At 45.0% G+C, this 14,114-nt stretch overlaps 1 protein-coding gene across 1 annotated transcript in view; it reads right to left on the bottom strand.

Moving 5' to 3' along the window:
* dpp6a (dipeptidyl-peptidase 6a) overlaps window positions 1-14,114 on the bottom strand; it is an 848,482-nt gene that overhangs the window by 215,974 nt on the left and 618,394 nt on the right. The window contains exon 8 of the mRNA XM_078537068.1: window positions 3,162-3,282. Coding sequence (XP_078393194.1) covers window positions 3,162-3,282 — 121 coding nt within the window. The remainder of the gene's footprint in view (window positions 1-3,161; window positions 3,283-14,114) is intronic.

Here is a 14,114-nt window from a genome sequence, read left to right as displayed (position 1 = left end):
GAGTACAACATGGGCACCATGAATAGCCCTGCAGTATGGCCCGATGCACCCCATGACTGTCTCAACTCTCTTACTCTTGACTGTGAGGTCCACAGAGCCCCAGGACTGTCTCTACTCTCTGACTCCTGACTGTAAGCCCGACGAGCGTCTGTACTCTCTGACTCTGACCTGCCAGCCCCAGACCGAGGACTTTGACTTTCAATGAGTTCCCCTTTGCCCTCATGACTGAAGACAGCATTTTCACTCTTTCCAACTTATGGGTCTCTGTGCAACCCATCCCTCTTGTGTCACACTAACACAGCACCCCCACTCTCCTATTCCAGGTCTGCATAAATCCATTCCCGTTCGTACATGTGGTATCCCATTCACTCCCCCACCTTGTTTATCATTGTTTCAGTTTCTCTTGGCCTGCTCCAGTTTCCCACCCCTCAGTCTCTCCACTGCCTGCCATCATTCCCCTCCTTGCAAAGACTCTCTGCCTCCACTGTTCCCCCTTCCCTTCAGCTGCCCCTTTCAAAGCCTTCCTGCCCTTTTGCTCCCCGCCTGTGCTGGTGATTCTTCCCCTCCGCCCCAACCCCCGGTTGAAATGCTGTTCTCTGAATGTTCAGCCCTGTCTGAGTTCCGCTGCATAGCCCACCTGAAGCAGACCAACTCTACAGCCATCCGGGTTGCAATACTGGTCTCTGTCTGTCTGTCTGAAGGCTGAGCCCAGCCTGAGTACCGCTGCACAGTGGCATCCTTGTGACTGCAGGAGCAGACCAGCCCTGCACCCCCAGCAGTGTGGCGTTCCACTGGCATCGCGACGAGACTGGCACAGCGCCATGGCAGACAGGCTATATGCGGTGTTGCACTCACCTTGAAGTTGCGAGCGAAGTGAGTGAGGTCAGACCGGTGCACGCCACTCTCCTTCACACGAGATTCAGACCAAGGTGGGTTTGTCGCTGACAAGATTGGAAACTCTTTCGAGTTACCAACAGTCACAGATTGCAACTCTTTTCGAGTACAATCACAGTTCTTGGTTTCCAGGAGTGGGACATGAACCCACAACCCTCTGATTCAAAGGCGAGGGTGCTATGAACTGAGCCACAGCTGACACCTCTTGACAAGATTGGAAGGCGGCACATGATTCCGGCCAGAAGCTAAATCTAATGAGCTTTCATAAGATGGTGATGAATGCAAAAGGCGTTCACGCCACTACTCAATGGGTTACCAGACATTGGGAAAACTGCAAACTATTTTTACGCTGGCAGGTTTCCGATTTTTTTTTTGGCTCCCGTTAGATTCCCCACTCCCACCCACCAGGAAACCTGCCGTGGACAGGGTGGGGAAATTACACCCGTTGTAGCAGTTAGGCTCCAAGGTCTCTCTTGTGTGGTTTTTGTTAGTTTTTGACGAAATACTCAGAGAGTCTTGAAATAAAAGCAGCCAGGTATTACCACAGCAATTTCAGTGGCTATTCAGACATAACATCGGGACTCTCGCGGAGGATGCATCAGCAAACCAAGTCAACATATTGAATAATTTCTGTCTGCATTCACAGCGCTGCAGTATTTGTAAATAATAAAAGAACACAGGTTATCCTTACACAGAGATAGACTGACAGAATTCATTTGAGGAAGACTTTAGTAAAACCAGTGTTGAGGGGTTTTTTTTTTGTCATACCACTGTAGTGGATTCAGACACTCTAATCAATAGGAAGTGGACAATTCCCACAAAATGAGATACTTTAATCAATTGTATTTGCTTTTATTTCTGTTGGAAGCAAGATTGATGTAACCCTGCAGGTTGAATTAAATTCTACTTCAAACAGCCCTTTGCTTGAATAAACAATGCGGTTATAACATTGCGTTTGGTCTGAAAGGTTTCGGTTTACATTATCGCAGGTCAGCAGTTTAGTGCAACTGCTACTCTCTCCATTCACGTGGCAGGATCTTGACTCATGAATGGCACAGCTGGAATACAGTTCTGTCTTTTCTCGTTCACAGTGCTAAGTGCCACATTGCCACTTTTTCATTGCCACCCTGCCAATGAAAGTACGAGCTGATCTCTGTTCTGGCTCACCATGTGGTGTCTGCCACCTACTGAAGGTAGCCTGGTCATATTGTACTCACAGTTTATTCCCCAGCTGGTAAGGGGCATGCCGTCCAGAAAGGTCTGGGAGACTGAAACTGAGATTTTTCCATCTTAATTAAGAATCAACCTTGGCCGAAATAAAATCAGCTAAAAGCTAGCTGGTCCCGTCTTTATCCGGCAATACTCTTTACTCTGGCTTGACCTCAACATGAAGGGAGCTCATAACTTTGACACAAGCCTGTGTTAAATGACAAATGTGTGATTATGTTGTTCCCTTTTACTTTGTGGTGTTAAGCAAAATTACCAAATGTAGCCTGAAAAGAGCTACACAGAAGGTATGAGCTTTTGAGGAATCATGGCACTTTTAACAATACAACCTAGCCAATGTACATCCCTCAATCTCGTTGTGATTTTTGAGGGATAAATTTGGCCAGGGCGCCCAAACAGAATTCCTGAACTCTTCATCAATTAGTGCCATGAGGTCTTTTACCTCCATATGAGAAAGCAGATGGGGCCTTGGTTTAATATCGCATTCAAAAGACAGCACCTCCAACCGTGCAGCAGTCCCTCAATACTGTACTGAAGTGGCAATATAGTATATGCATTAATCTCTGGACTGGGACTTGAACCCACAATCTTCTGATTCAAAAGTGCTACCAACTGAACCACAGCAAGAAAGGGGCTGGCCAGGTAGGTGCCACTTCGAGTGAACTTGATTTGTGGCTATTTATAAAGTCCGACAGCTTCACCAAGCAGGCAATAAAATCAAGGTCCGAATTTATTATTGTGTCTTGCCTATTATTTCAGGGGCTATGGAATCGAGGTATAACTAATAGATCAATAAAGAATTGCAGGTTGCATTGAATAAACCATCCACAAACTTCCGCTTGAATGCACAAAACAGAGGCACAACAGATCAGCAATTCAGTTTGATCTGAGATGTTGCAATGTGAATTATCACAGTTCGGCAGCTCCAACACAAACATTGCGCTCAGTCAATTCTTCAGGAGATTTTAACATACTGGTAACACAGTGGAATACCAACCAGAAAATACTCGCGGAGCATTAAATGACCAGGTGCACCTTACCTTCATACAGCCAGTCGCTCAGGCCATTGAAAATGACCCCCTCCTTCCCAGTCGCTACCAGACGTATAGCACGGCTATAAACATCCCGCTGATAGAAGATGTTGTTCTCAAAAATGAAAATCTGGTCAACAAGGAATAAAATGATGCATTAGGGCTGCAGGATTAAAATGAGAGTCAATTACAACTACAGGTAGGAACAAGCAGATATCTCAGACTGCACTTGTCAAAGGGAGAGGGTAGGGTTCATGTAGAACTGAAATGGAAAGTTCATGTGGGAAAATTTTGAAAGTGTGAGGTTTGATAAGTCAAATCATTATCACCATTAACAATAAGTAATCAGGAGTCCACACAAGATACACACTCAAAGCTCCAATTCAGTCAATGAAACACCTCCCCATTTTGTGTGGTCTTTGAGTAAACATTTGCCTGTCGGCAACTTTGGCAATTGTAATTCTCCCGGCTGGCCTCCCATCTTCCACATGACAGATAAACCTGAGCTCACCCAAAACTCTGCTGCCCCATATCCTAACTCACACCAATTCCCATTCAACCTTCTGCTTGCTGACCTACATTGGTTCCTGGTCCAGCAATACCTCGCTTATAAAATTCTCATCTTTATTTCAAAACCCTCTAAATCCTCATCCATCCCTACCTCTCTCACCTCCTCCAGCCCTGCAACTTTTCAAGAGCTCTGCACTCCTCCAATTCTGGTCCCTTGCACATCCCAAGGTTTAATTACTTCACCAATGGCGGCCGTGCCTTCAGCTGGCTGGGCCCTGAGCTCCAGAATTCCCTCCCTGAAGCTCTGACGCCATCTTTAAGATGCTCATTAAATACTACACCTTCAATCAGGTTTCTGGTTATCTGTCCTAATATGTGACTCGGTGTCAAATTTTGTTTGATACTAATCCCAAGAAGCATCATGGGGCATTTTATTACATTAAAGATACTCTACAAATGCAAGTTGTTGTTGTGTAAGGGGAGCCAATGAGGACATTATCGCTTATTTTCTGAGTTGCTCAGTGTAGAGCTGTCACCTGTTTTGACTTGCAAGCAAGTACAACTCTGGGAGATGGTGGTTGGCGGCAGTGGTGGGGGGATGGGGTGGGGCAGGGGGGGTGCATGGGGGTGCTGTGGGGAGAAGGTCTAGATTTTAATTATCAGGCAGCTAACTATCAGAGCAGCAACAGCCTGGTAGAGCTGACGGTAGGCCTGAGCCATTTTGATGGTCAGGTCTCAACATCCTAGGAGGGGCACAGGCGGAAATTGAGCTCTCCAGAGCATCTCATCGGCTCCGGGCCTTTGCAATATCCTACAGCCTAGCGGGCGCCCAAGATGGAGGGTGACTAGTTTCATGGGGTTGTGGGTTGGTGGTGGATTTGGTGCTACAGGGCTGTCACTGCTCCCATGCAGCCCAGAGAGGGACATCTGCACCTCCTAGCCACACAAAATTTGAATTGTTGACTGATACAACATGGAAGGTGGCCATTCAGCCCCTGGTATCTCTGTTGGCCCTTTGAAAGGGTTATCCAATCAGTTCTAATCGTCTGCTCCTGCCCCAGAGCCCAATCAATTTCCCCCTTCCAGTAATTATCCAATCCCCTACTACTGAATTTGCTTCTACCACCCTTTCAGACACTGCATTCCAGATCATCATAACTAGCTGCATAAAAGATTTGTTCCTCATCAGATGTTGGGAAGCTTCTAGAAACAATAATTCAGGGCAAAATCAATAGTCACTTGGGAAAATGTGGATTAATTAAGGAAAGCCAGCAGGTATTTATTAAGGGCAAATCATGTTAAACTAACATGCTAGATTTTTTGATGAGGTAATAGAGCGTTGAAGAGAATAATGCTGTTGATGTGGTGTACATGGACTTCCAAAAGGCATTTGATAAGTGCTACACAACACACTTGTGGGCAAAGTTATAGTTCATGGGATAAAAGGAACAGTAGCAAATAGATATGAAATTAGCCGAGTGACAGGAAACAGAGAGTAGTGGTTAATGGATGTTTTTCAGGCTGGAGGAAGGTTTGTAGTGGAGTTCCCCAGGGAATGGCCCTAGGTAAATTGTTCCTACAGAAAGTCAGCACACACAGCCACGGGCCGAATGCCCTCCTTCTGTGCTGTAACAATGTTGTGACCACAACTCTGGTCCTTTTGCCAATCACCTTAAGTCTGTGTCCTCTGATTCCAGATCCTTTTGCCATTTGATGCAGCTGTCCTTATCTATCAAAACTCTTCACGAGTTTGAACACCTTGGCAGCAGTCAGGGGGGGGAGTTGGGTGGGGGGTTGGGGGTAAGATTGCAACATCCACAGGAATAGAGGAAACGTGGCGGTCCACCATTTTAAGGGTGCTAATGCCTCCTGTCCACTGGGGAAGAGGCCTCAAAATCTACCCTAAGGTTTTTTGTTAATTCCAAAATGAAATTAGAAGCTTACAGCAGGTTCACATTGACGTAACTTTCAACCAATAGTCAAAAAGTAAACGCAAACAACTGTCTTTTTTCACCATTTACAATGAACAACTTCCCCAAGTTTGTGCACACAAGTCTGCTTTCAATTCTATCTGACATTCTTTGGACTGTTCAATGTGTCTAAATCACTTTGAACTGACGTATTAGTAAATTAACCAGCCTGACAACAGATGCCGGAGATCCATGATAAATTGGAGCAAACTTTTACCAGTGGGAGTCTGCCTGCATCCTAAACTGTTCATAATAGTTAAGACGATCAGGCTTTCAAATGACACTGAGCTATGTCTCCAGGTAACGAATTAAGTACTTCGAAAGAATAGGCTGCGATTTTTCAGCAGCTATCTGTGTTTTAAAAACCTGGGCCAGGTTAGCTTCAATAGGGTAAGCTGGGGAAGCTAAGTCCGTGGCCAGGATTTTCTGTTCGTCGGGAGGGCCTGGGAGCAGCCGGGAAACGGCCCACCGCCCGCGATCGGGCCCCGACCGCGATTTCAGGCTGGCTGGCCAATTAACGGCCAGCCAGTGTGAAAGGCGCGTTGAGGAGCTCAGCACTGCCGGGGTGGAGGCGGGAGGAGCACGAGCGCCAAAGTTTGTGCATGCACGCGGGAGCGCGCACTGAAAGCTCCCTGAGGGCACAGCCGCCTCAGGGGGCTGAAGAATTTTTGAGTCAAAAATAAAGATTTTAAAAATGAGAGAAACATGTCCCCACATGTGACTCAGTCACATGAACAGCGACATGTTAAAAATAAGGTTTAAATTTAAAAAAAATTATTCTTGGAAACTTCATCCTGCCTGTGGATGAGGTTTCCTAAAAAATCCAAAGGCTTCTTAGCTGATTTGCCCGCCTGCCAACCTTAAGGTTGGACGGGCAGTGAAAATACTACTGAATTAATTGATTAATCGGCTTAATTGTCTTAATTGTCGGCGGGCGCGCTGCTGACTCTCGGGCGTGCCTGTCAACTGAAATATCGTGCAAGTGCGCGATGACGTCGGGACGCTTGCCCGATGTCACCATGATCTATTTTACACCCAATCAGGTCAGATGCGCATCAGTCCACGAAGGTAAAATCCTGCCCCATGCTTAGAGAGATGGTAACTTGTGTTTTTAACATAAGGAATTAGTTTGCTTTCACTGTCAAATCTGTAGTTCATTCATGTATTTTATCCAAGTAAACCAATTATTGGCCTGAACCTGTTGTTAATCTCAGGAATGTGCCATTTCGGTTCACCTTCAGTAAATGGAGAAGGTTGTACATAGCAGCATGTGTCATATTTCAGTAAGGCTTCATCATTTCAAATTAGCATGAAAAGCTCTTCTGGAAAGGGGACTCCTTACCAAGACACCTTCAGCAGCCTTTCCAAAACCTCCGTTGCCTATAAGGACAAGGGCAGCAGGCACATGGGAACACCGTCACCTCCAAGTTACCTTTTGAGTCACACATCATCCCAACTTGGACGTGAATCCGCCATTTCTTCAAGGATGCTGAGTCAAAATCCTGGAATTCACAGCCTAACAGCATAATGGGAGCATATGGACTGCAGTGGTTCAAGAAAATGACTGACCATCACCTTCCCAAGGCTAACTAAACATGGGCAACCATTAACAACAACAACTTACATTTACATAGCACCTTTAACGTAATGAAGCTTCCCAAGGTACCTTGCTGAGAATATCCTGAGAATGAATTGAAGGTTTTTGGGGGCCTAGGCGGCTGAAGACACAATGAAGTGATTAAAATTGGGGAGGCCATAATTGAAGGAGCACAGAGATCTCAGAGGAGATTACTAAAACAGGGAGTAGAGAGGGCATTCACACCATAAAAAACAGCTGGAGAAACATGCTTGTTGGATTTCCGGCTCTGTTCCTGTCCATAATGCTCGTTTGGCCTTATTCGTGAATATCTGGTTAGGTGCGGGATTGAAGGTCATCAAGATAAGTACATACAGAGATGATTCAACACAATAACTTTGCTGGGACCATGGAAATGTAATCTGTGGATAACAGCCAAGTACGGTTGAATAATTCAGGACGGAATGTCCGATAGATATAGCATGGAAAAATATTGCTGCATTTTCTCTCAGTAGATTACGTAAATTGGGTAGAGTCCATGATGGACTAGATTGTTTACAGTCAGCAATAGGATCGGCCTTAATGGCTTCATTTCATTTTATTCTTTATTTGTTCTTAATCCTGTCAATATCTGTTAAGATGGCTTGGTTTGATATCATCAGCAGATATTTTAATATTACTTAAAGTTCTCTCTTTCATTCTGTTCCAGGGATGCTGAATAATCCTCTGCGAAACTCCGTTAACAACAGCCCCTGCTCGGTTTCGGTCAATTTTCAACCCGGCCAGCTAACTTGCGATGAATTCCCACAGCCTTTATCCTATCTAAAAGCCTGGTGTGTTAAATCTTGTGAAATGCTCACTAAATATCCAGAAATAATGTTAGCGAAGAATCACTGTAGGTTTGAAGCTTAATCTAAGGGAGAAAGAACTTGCATTGATACAGCGCTTTCCAAGACTCTAAGATGTCCCAAAGCATGTTACAGCTTATGCAAGACTTCTGAAGTTTACCAGTGTAGGACCTACGGCAGCCAATTTGCACACAGCAAAGTCCCACAAATTGCAATGAGATAAACGACCAAATAATCTGCTTTTTGGTGTTTGTTGAGGGATAAATATTGGCGTGGCCACCTGGAAGACTCCCTTTCTTTGACAATCTTTGAGATCTTGCTTGTAATCTTTTATGCCCATCTGAAAGGAAATACAGAGGTTCAACGTCTCATCCAGAAGATGGCACCTCCAACACTGCAGCACTGCCTCAGTATTGCACTGGGGAGTGTCAGCCTAAATTATGTGCTCAAATCTGTGCAAAGGATTTGAACACACATCCTTTGGACTCAGAGGCAAGAGTGTTAATAACTGGACAGGTCAGGCAGCATCTGTGAAGAGAGAAACAGAATTAACGTTTTGAGTCCTTTTGACTCTCCTTCGGAGCTAAAGAGAGTTCATTTCATTTTATTCTTTCTCATTTGCTCTTAATCCTGTCAATATCTGTTAAGATGGCTCGGCTTAATATCATCAGCAAGTCTCTTTAGCCCTAAAGAAGAGTCACATGGACTCAAAGCTGAGAGGAGATTTGATAGAGATGTTCAAAATCATGAGGGGGCTGGACAGAGTAGATAGGGAGTAGCTGTTCCCACTCGTAAAAGGATCAAGAACCAGAGGGCACAGATTTAAAGTGATTTGCAAAAGAAACAAATGTGACGTGAGAAAAAACTTTTTCACACAATGAGTGGTTCGGGTCTGGAATGCACTGCCTGGAAGTGCAGTGGAGGCAGGTTCAATTGAGGCATTCAGAAGGGTGTTAGATGATTATTTGAACAGAAACAATGTGCAGATGTACGGGGAAAAGACAGGGCAATGGCACAAGGTCATAATGCTCATTTGGAGAGCCAGTGCAGACACGATGGACAGAATGGCCTCCTTCTGGGCCATTAAACGTCTGATTCTGTATTTCTGTGAAACGTTAACTCTATTTCTCTCTCCACAGATGTTGCCAGACCTGCTGAGCTTTACCAGCATCTTCTGTTTTTATTTCGGAGTTCCAGCATCCACAGTATTTTGCTTTTATCTTACTAACTGAGCCCTGGCCACCATTTTGAAACCATACTATCATTAGATCGGTGAATGCTCACTGGATTTTTTATTAATTCATTCACAGGACATAGGCTTCGCTGGCTGGGCCAGCATTTATTGCGCATCCCTAGTTGCCCTTGAGAAGGTGGTGGTGAGCTGCCTTCTGGAACAGTTGCAGTCCATGTGGTGTAGGTACACCCACAGTGCTGTTAGGGAGGGAGTTCCAGGATTTTGACCCAGCGAGAGTGAAGGAACGGCGATATATTTCCAAGACAGGATGGTGAGTGGCTTGGAGGGGAACTTCCAGGTGGTGGTGTTCCCATGTGTCTGCTGCCCTTGTCCTTTGAGATAACAACTAACATCATCTTGTGCAAAGCTCTCAAGCATCTGCCTTATCACAAACATTGAATTAACTCTTTTTAATATCGAGAGGCAGGGCAATTCTCTGATATAACCCTTGTGTTTATGATGATTCTAAAAATACAAACAAGAGTGTTGCCTGGTTCCTCATGCTTGTACTAGAGGTCTCTGTAGAACATCCCATATAAATCAGATGTTCTACATTCACAAAATGCTTAAAATTCATTCAAAACACAAGCTTCATAGGAACATTGGAAGAGGAGCAGGTTATTTAGCCCCTCCAGCCTGTTCCATTATTCAATGAGATTATTACTGATCTGCAACCTAATTCCTTATAGAGTAAAGTACCGCCGTTCGTGACTTCTTCTGTCACGAATTTGCTTATCCACGTAGGTCTTTGTCCATCAGTTCACCCATTGCGGGCCCAAATGTTCACTTATCCACAGATTTAAAAATAAAACGATAGAAGCCATCTTCAGAAAATGCCGAAAAAAAGACAAAACGGCTAATTGAAGTTTAAAAAAAGGCGTCCGTGATGTATTTCCAGCCGTAGCAAGTGTGCACTGCACGTGTGTCGTCTGCCACTATTTGCACATGGGTGTTCCTTGTTGCTGCGATTTAATTCCTGATCACAGCCCGCCTGCACGCTCAAGAAAAGTACTGTAAGTGTGAAACATTTTACATTTTTCTTGCTTTATTAAACAACTTCTCCAGCAAATTTCACTTTAAATGTATTAAAAACATTGGGCAGAATTTTCCGCGCCCGGTTGGCGGTGGGCATGTTCGGCGGCATGAGCGGATCATGTGGCGAGAAGGCCAAGAATCGGTTTCACGACGTCATGAAACCAGTTTGTAATCGTCCGCTCAGCCCGCCAATGGCGGGCTGCGTTTCCCGCTGACGGACGTCAGGAACTTCATTGTGATACATCTGCATGTCATTATAAGTCCAGCTCGCCAGAATCATCCTCCCACAGGAGGGGTGATGGCGTAGTGGTATTGTCGCTAGACTAAAAATCCAGAGACCCAGGGTAATGCTCTGGGGACCTGGGTTCAAATCCCGCCATGCAGATGGTGAAATTTGAATTCAGTAAAAAATCTGGAATTAAAAGTCTAATGGTGACCATGAAACCATTGCTGATTGTTGTAAAAACCCATCTGGTTCACTAATGTCCTTTAGGGGAGGAAATCTGCCATCCTTACCTGGTCTGGCCTACATGTGACTCCAGACCCACAGCAATGTGGTTGATTCTTAACTGCCCTCTGAACAGAAGAAATTAGGGATGGGCAATAAATGCTGGCTTAGTCAGCGATGCCCACATTCCATGCATGAATTTAAAAAAACACTGGATCGTCTGGGCATGTTACCAATGTGTTTCACAACTGCACATATGCAACCTGCACCTGGTGAGCTTTGCTCAGGACTTCAAGGTCTGTTTACCTACCTTGCTTAGGTCAGCACTCGCAGTCATCAGTGCCAGTCTTCACAGATAGCACTACATCACTTTTAGGGGGCTCACAGGTAGGACTCTACCTACCAGATTAGCCACAAGGCATGGGCGGCTTTTCAATGGCTGCAGGGCTAGGGCTTGCTGGAAGAAGTGGCCTCAGGCAAGGGAAGAGGCTGCTGTACTGGGGAAGGAGGATATCCCAGGGATTGAGTGTGGGGGCACAAGTTGATCTCTGCAAGTGGCCTCAAGATGGTGAGGACTGAGAAGGCAGTCTCCATAGGAGATGAGGTCAGATGGGGATGTGAGGGTGTATGTGAGAGAGTGAGCACTGTTGCCCTTTGAGCTGGCAGTGAGTGAGATGCCAGTGAATGTGTGATGGGCTTGAGCGTGTGAGTTTAGAGTGATGAGATGGTTGCCTTACCCTGGCTGCATGGATGATATCATTCATCCTCTATCTGCATTGAATGGCCAACCTCTTCTGTGCAGCATTGGCACTGATCACCACTGCCACCGCCTCCCATGCTGGATTAATGATGTTGCTACTCCTTCTGCAGCCAGAACGGGGGTAGAGGACATCACAGAGGGCCTGCACTGTGTCCAGAAGGTGCTCACGGGACACGTCATTAACCCTAGGGGCTACAGCTTCTTGCCTTTCAGGGCCATTTCTTCTGGGCAGCATTCCTTGTCTGGAAGCACTGAGAGGTGTGTGCGAGGCTACACTTTAAACGTGTCGCTCGGCGTGATGAAGCGGCAAGGTGATGGTGTGGTGGGCGAATCGGAGCCTGCCTGCCATCGAAAAGGCATGTTTCCCAGAAATGCATGATGAATGGGGCGGGATTGGGACGATACGGTGTGAAAAGCCGCCATTGCAGCCAGCGGGTAAAAAGTCCTTTTAACCATTGGTTATCGCACTTAGTGCAAATCTGGGACGACTCTGCCCAAAGTTTTTATTGCCTTTGATCCTTCATAAATGTAAAATTTTAGGATGGCTGGAACCTGTATAATTGACTCCCATCGTAAAGTGTGTTCGTTTTTCGCAATTTCGCCGTTTGCAAGGTTTCATGGGAACATAACCCCCACGGATGGCAGGACTTTATTGTACCCACCTTTTCCATAGCCTTTAATACCTTTGGAGCTACATACCTGCCATCAGTCTACGGGAAAGTGTATGACTAGACAATGTCAACATGGTTTAAGGAAAATGAAATCACATTTGACAAATCTATTAGAGTTTTCTGAGGATGTAACTAGTTGGGTAGATAAAGGGGAACCAGTAGATGTAGTAAACTTGGATTTCCAAAAGGCATTAGATAAGGTGCCACACAAAAGGTTAATAAGCAAGATAAGGGCTCATGGGGTTGGGGGTCATATATTAACATGGCTAGATGCTGCAAAGAGTAGGCATAAATAGGGCATTTTCAAGTTGGCAGGCTGTAACAAGTGGAGTGCCACGATAATCAGTGCTCAGACCGCAGCTATTTACAATCCATGGTAATTACTTAAACAAGGAGGCACAGAGTAATGTAACTACACTTGATGATGATACAAAGCTAGGTGGAAAGATAAGCTGTGAGAAGGATACAGAGAAGCTGCAAAGAGTTCTAGACATGCTAAGTAAGTGGGCAACAAGGTGGCAGATGGAGTATAATGAAGGGAAATGAGAGGTTATTCATTTTTGCCATAAGAATATAAAAGCAGAATATTTTTAAAAGGCAAGAAACTGGTAAATGTTGATGCTCGTAAATGCTTGGGTGTGGTAATACTTGAAGAACAGAAAGTGAGCTTATAGGTACAGCAAGCAACAAGAGGACACTCAGTTGATCATATACCTTTACCATGCTGTGTTACCTTAACTTTATTAAAATTAAACAGCTCTTCCTTGAGCCTTTTCCCTGTCTGGTTGATTCTCTGTAATTCCAGAGCTGAAGAAAGAAATCTTTCATTAAGAGCTTCTATATCGCTAAGGAGTCTTCAGGCCAATCAACATACAACAACTTGCTCTGAAAACTCTGCTCACATTTTAACAGCTGTGGCAAACTCCACCAGAGCAGCTGAGCCAATCCACAACATTCTAAAACAACAACATTCTAAATAAAAAACCCGCATTTAAAAAAATGTAATTTATTTTTAAAGAAGTAAATTCGCCCTATTTCCTAATGCTAATGGATCCTTTAAAATTTCCAAGATCTGCATCACGATCCAAATCTTCACCAAAAACTAATCAGTTTTTCCTTGGATTATACCCTGCTGAAATCCGTCAATTAGTTTTTAAGATATATTGCTTACAGACAGACGAACAAATGGGGAAAACATTACTTCCACCCACTTTCATTGGTAGGGGTAACTAGGAAGGCAAATGACATTTGGCCTTTATGGCAAGGGGATTGGAATATAGGAATGAAGAAGTCTTGCTACAATTATACGGGGTTTTGATGAGACCACAGGCAGAATTTTCTGCTCCCAGTAGCAGCGAGAATCGTGGCATGTGGGGGCACTTAACATGACAAGAGGAAAAAAAATCTGTTTTCCGACGGTGTGATAAAAGGTTGGAATTCTGTTCTGTTTCAAGGTGGGTTAAAGACGGGTCCAACTTCCCAATGTTGGGAACACCATTTGCATGTATTAGCATCTTATGCATGCTCATTAAAAGGCCACCTTATCAGAATTAAGTTCACCCTCCAAATTAAGTTCCTCACCAGCGGGAAATTAGAGCCTTTAGCTTTATGACCATGTATAAGTGACGTACAAGTGGTGAGCTTTACCTCTTCCATGACTTTGAGGTCCGCATATGTTGCATTCTCCTCCTTGGGGACCTTGCATAAACTTCACTCGAATGCCATCAACACACGCTGCCCCAGGGCTAGGCAAGGGAGGCAGGCGAAGGCTAGATGGCAGGGTAGTGTAGGGTGGAAGGGTGGAGCGAAGGCTGGGCAAGGGAGGCAGACATAGGGGGGAAGGGTTGGGAGAGAGTCTGGGGGAGGGGGAGAATGTCTGGGAAAGTGGGGAAAATGTCCAGGGAAGTGTC

Source organism: Cetorhinus maximus, chromosome 3, assembly GCF_964194155.1.
Source record: "Cetorhinus maximus chromosome 3, sCetMax3.hap1.1, whole genome shotgun sequence".
NCBI classification, from domain to species: Eukaryota; Metazoa; Chordata; class Chondrichthyes; order Lamniformes; family Cetorhinidae; genus Cetorhinus; species Cetorhinus maximus.
Note: the sequence above shows the minus strand (reverse complement) of the source record. Positions and strands in the feature narration are given on the sequence as shown.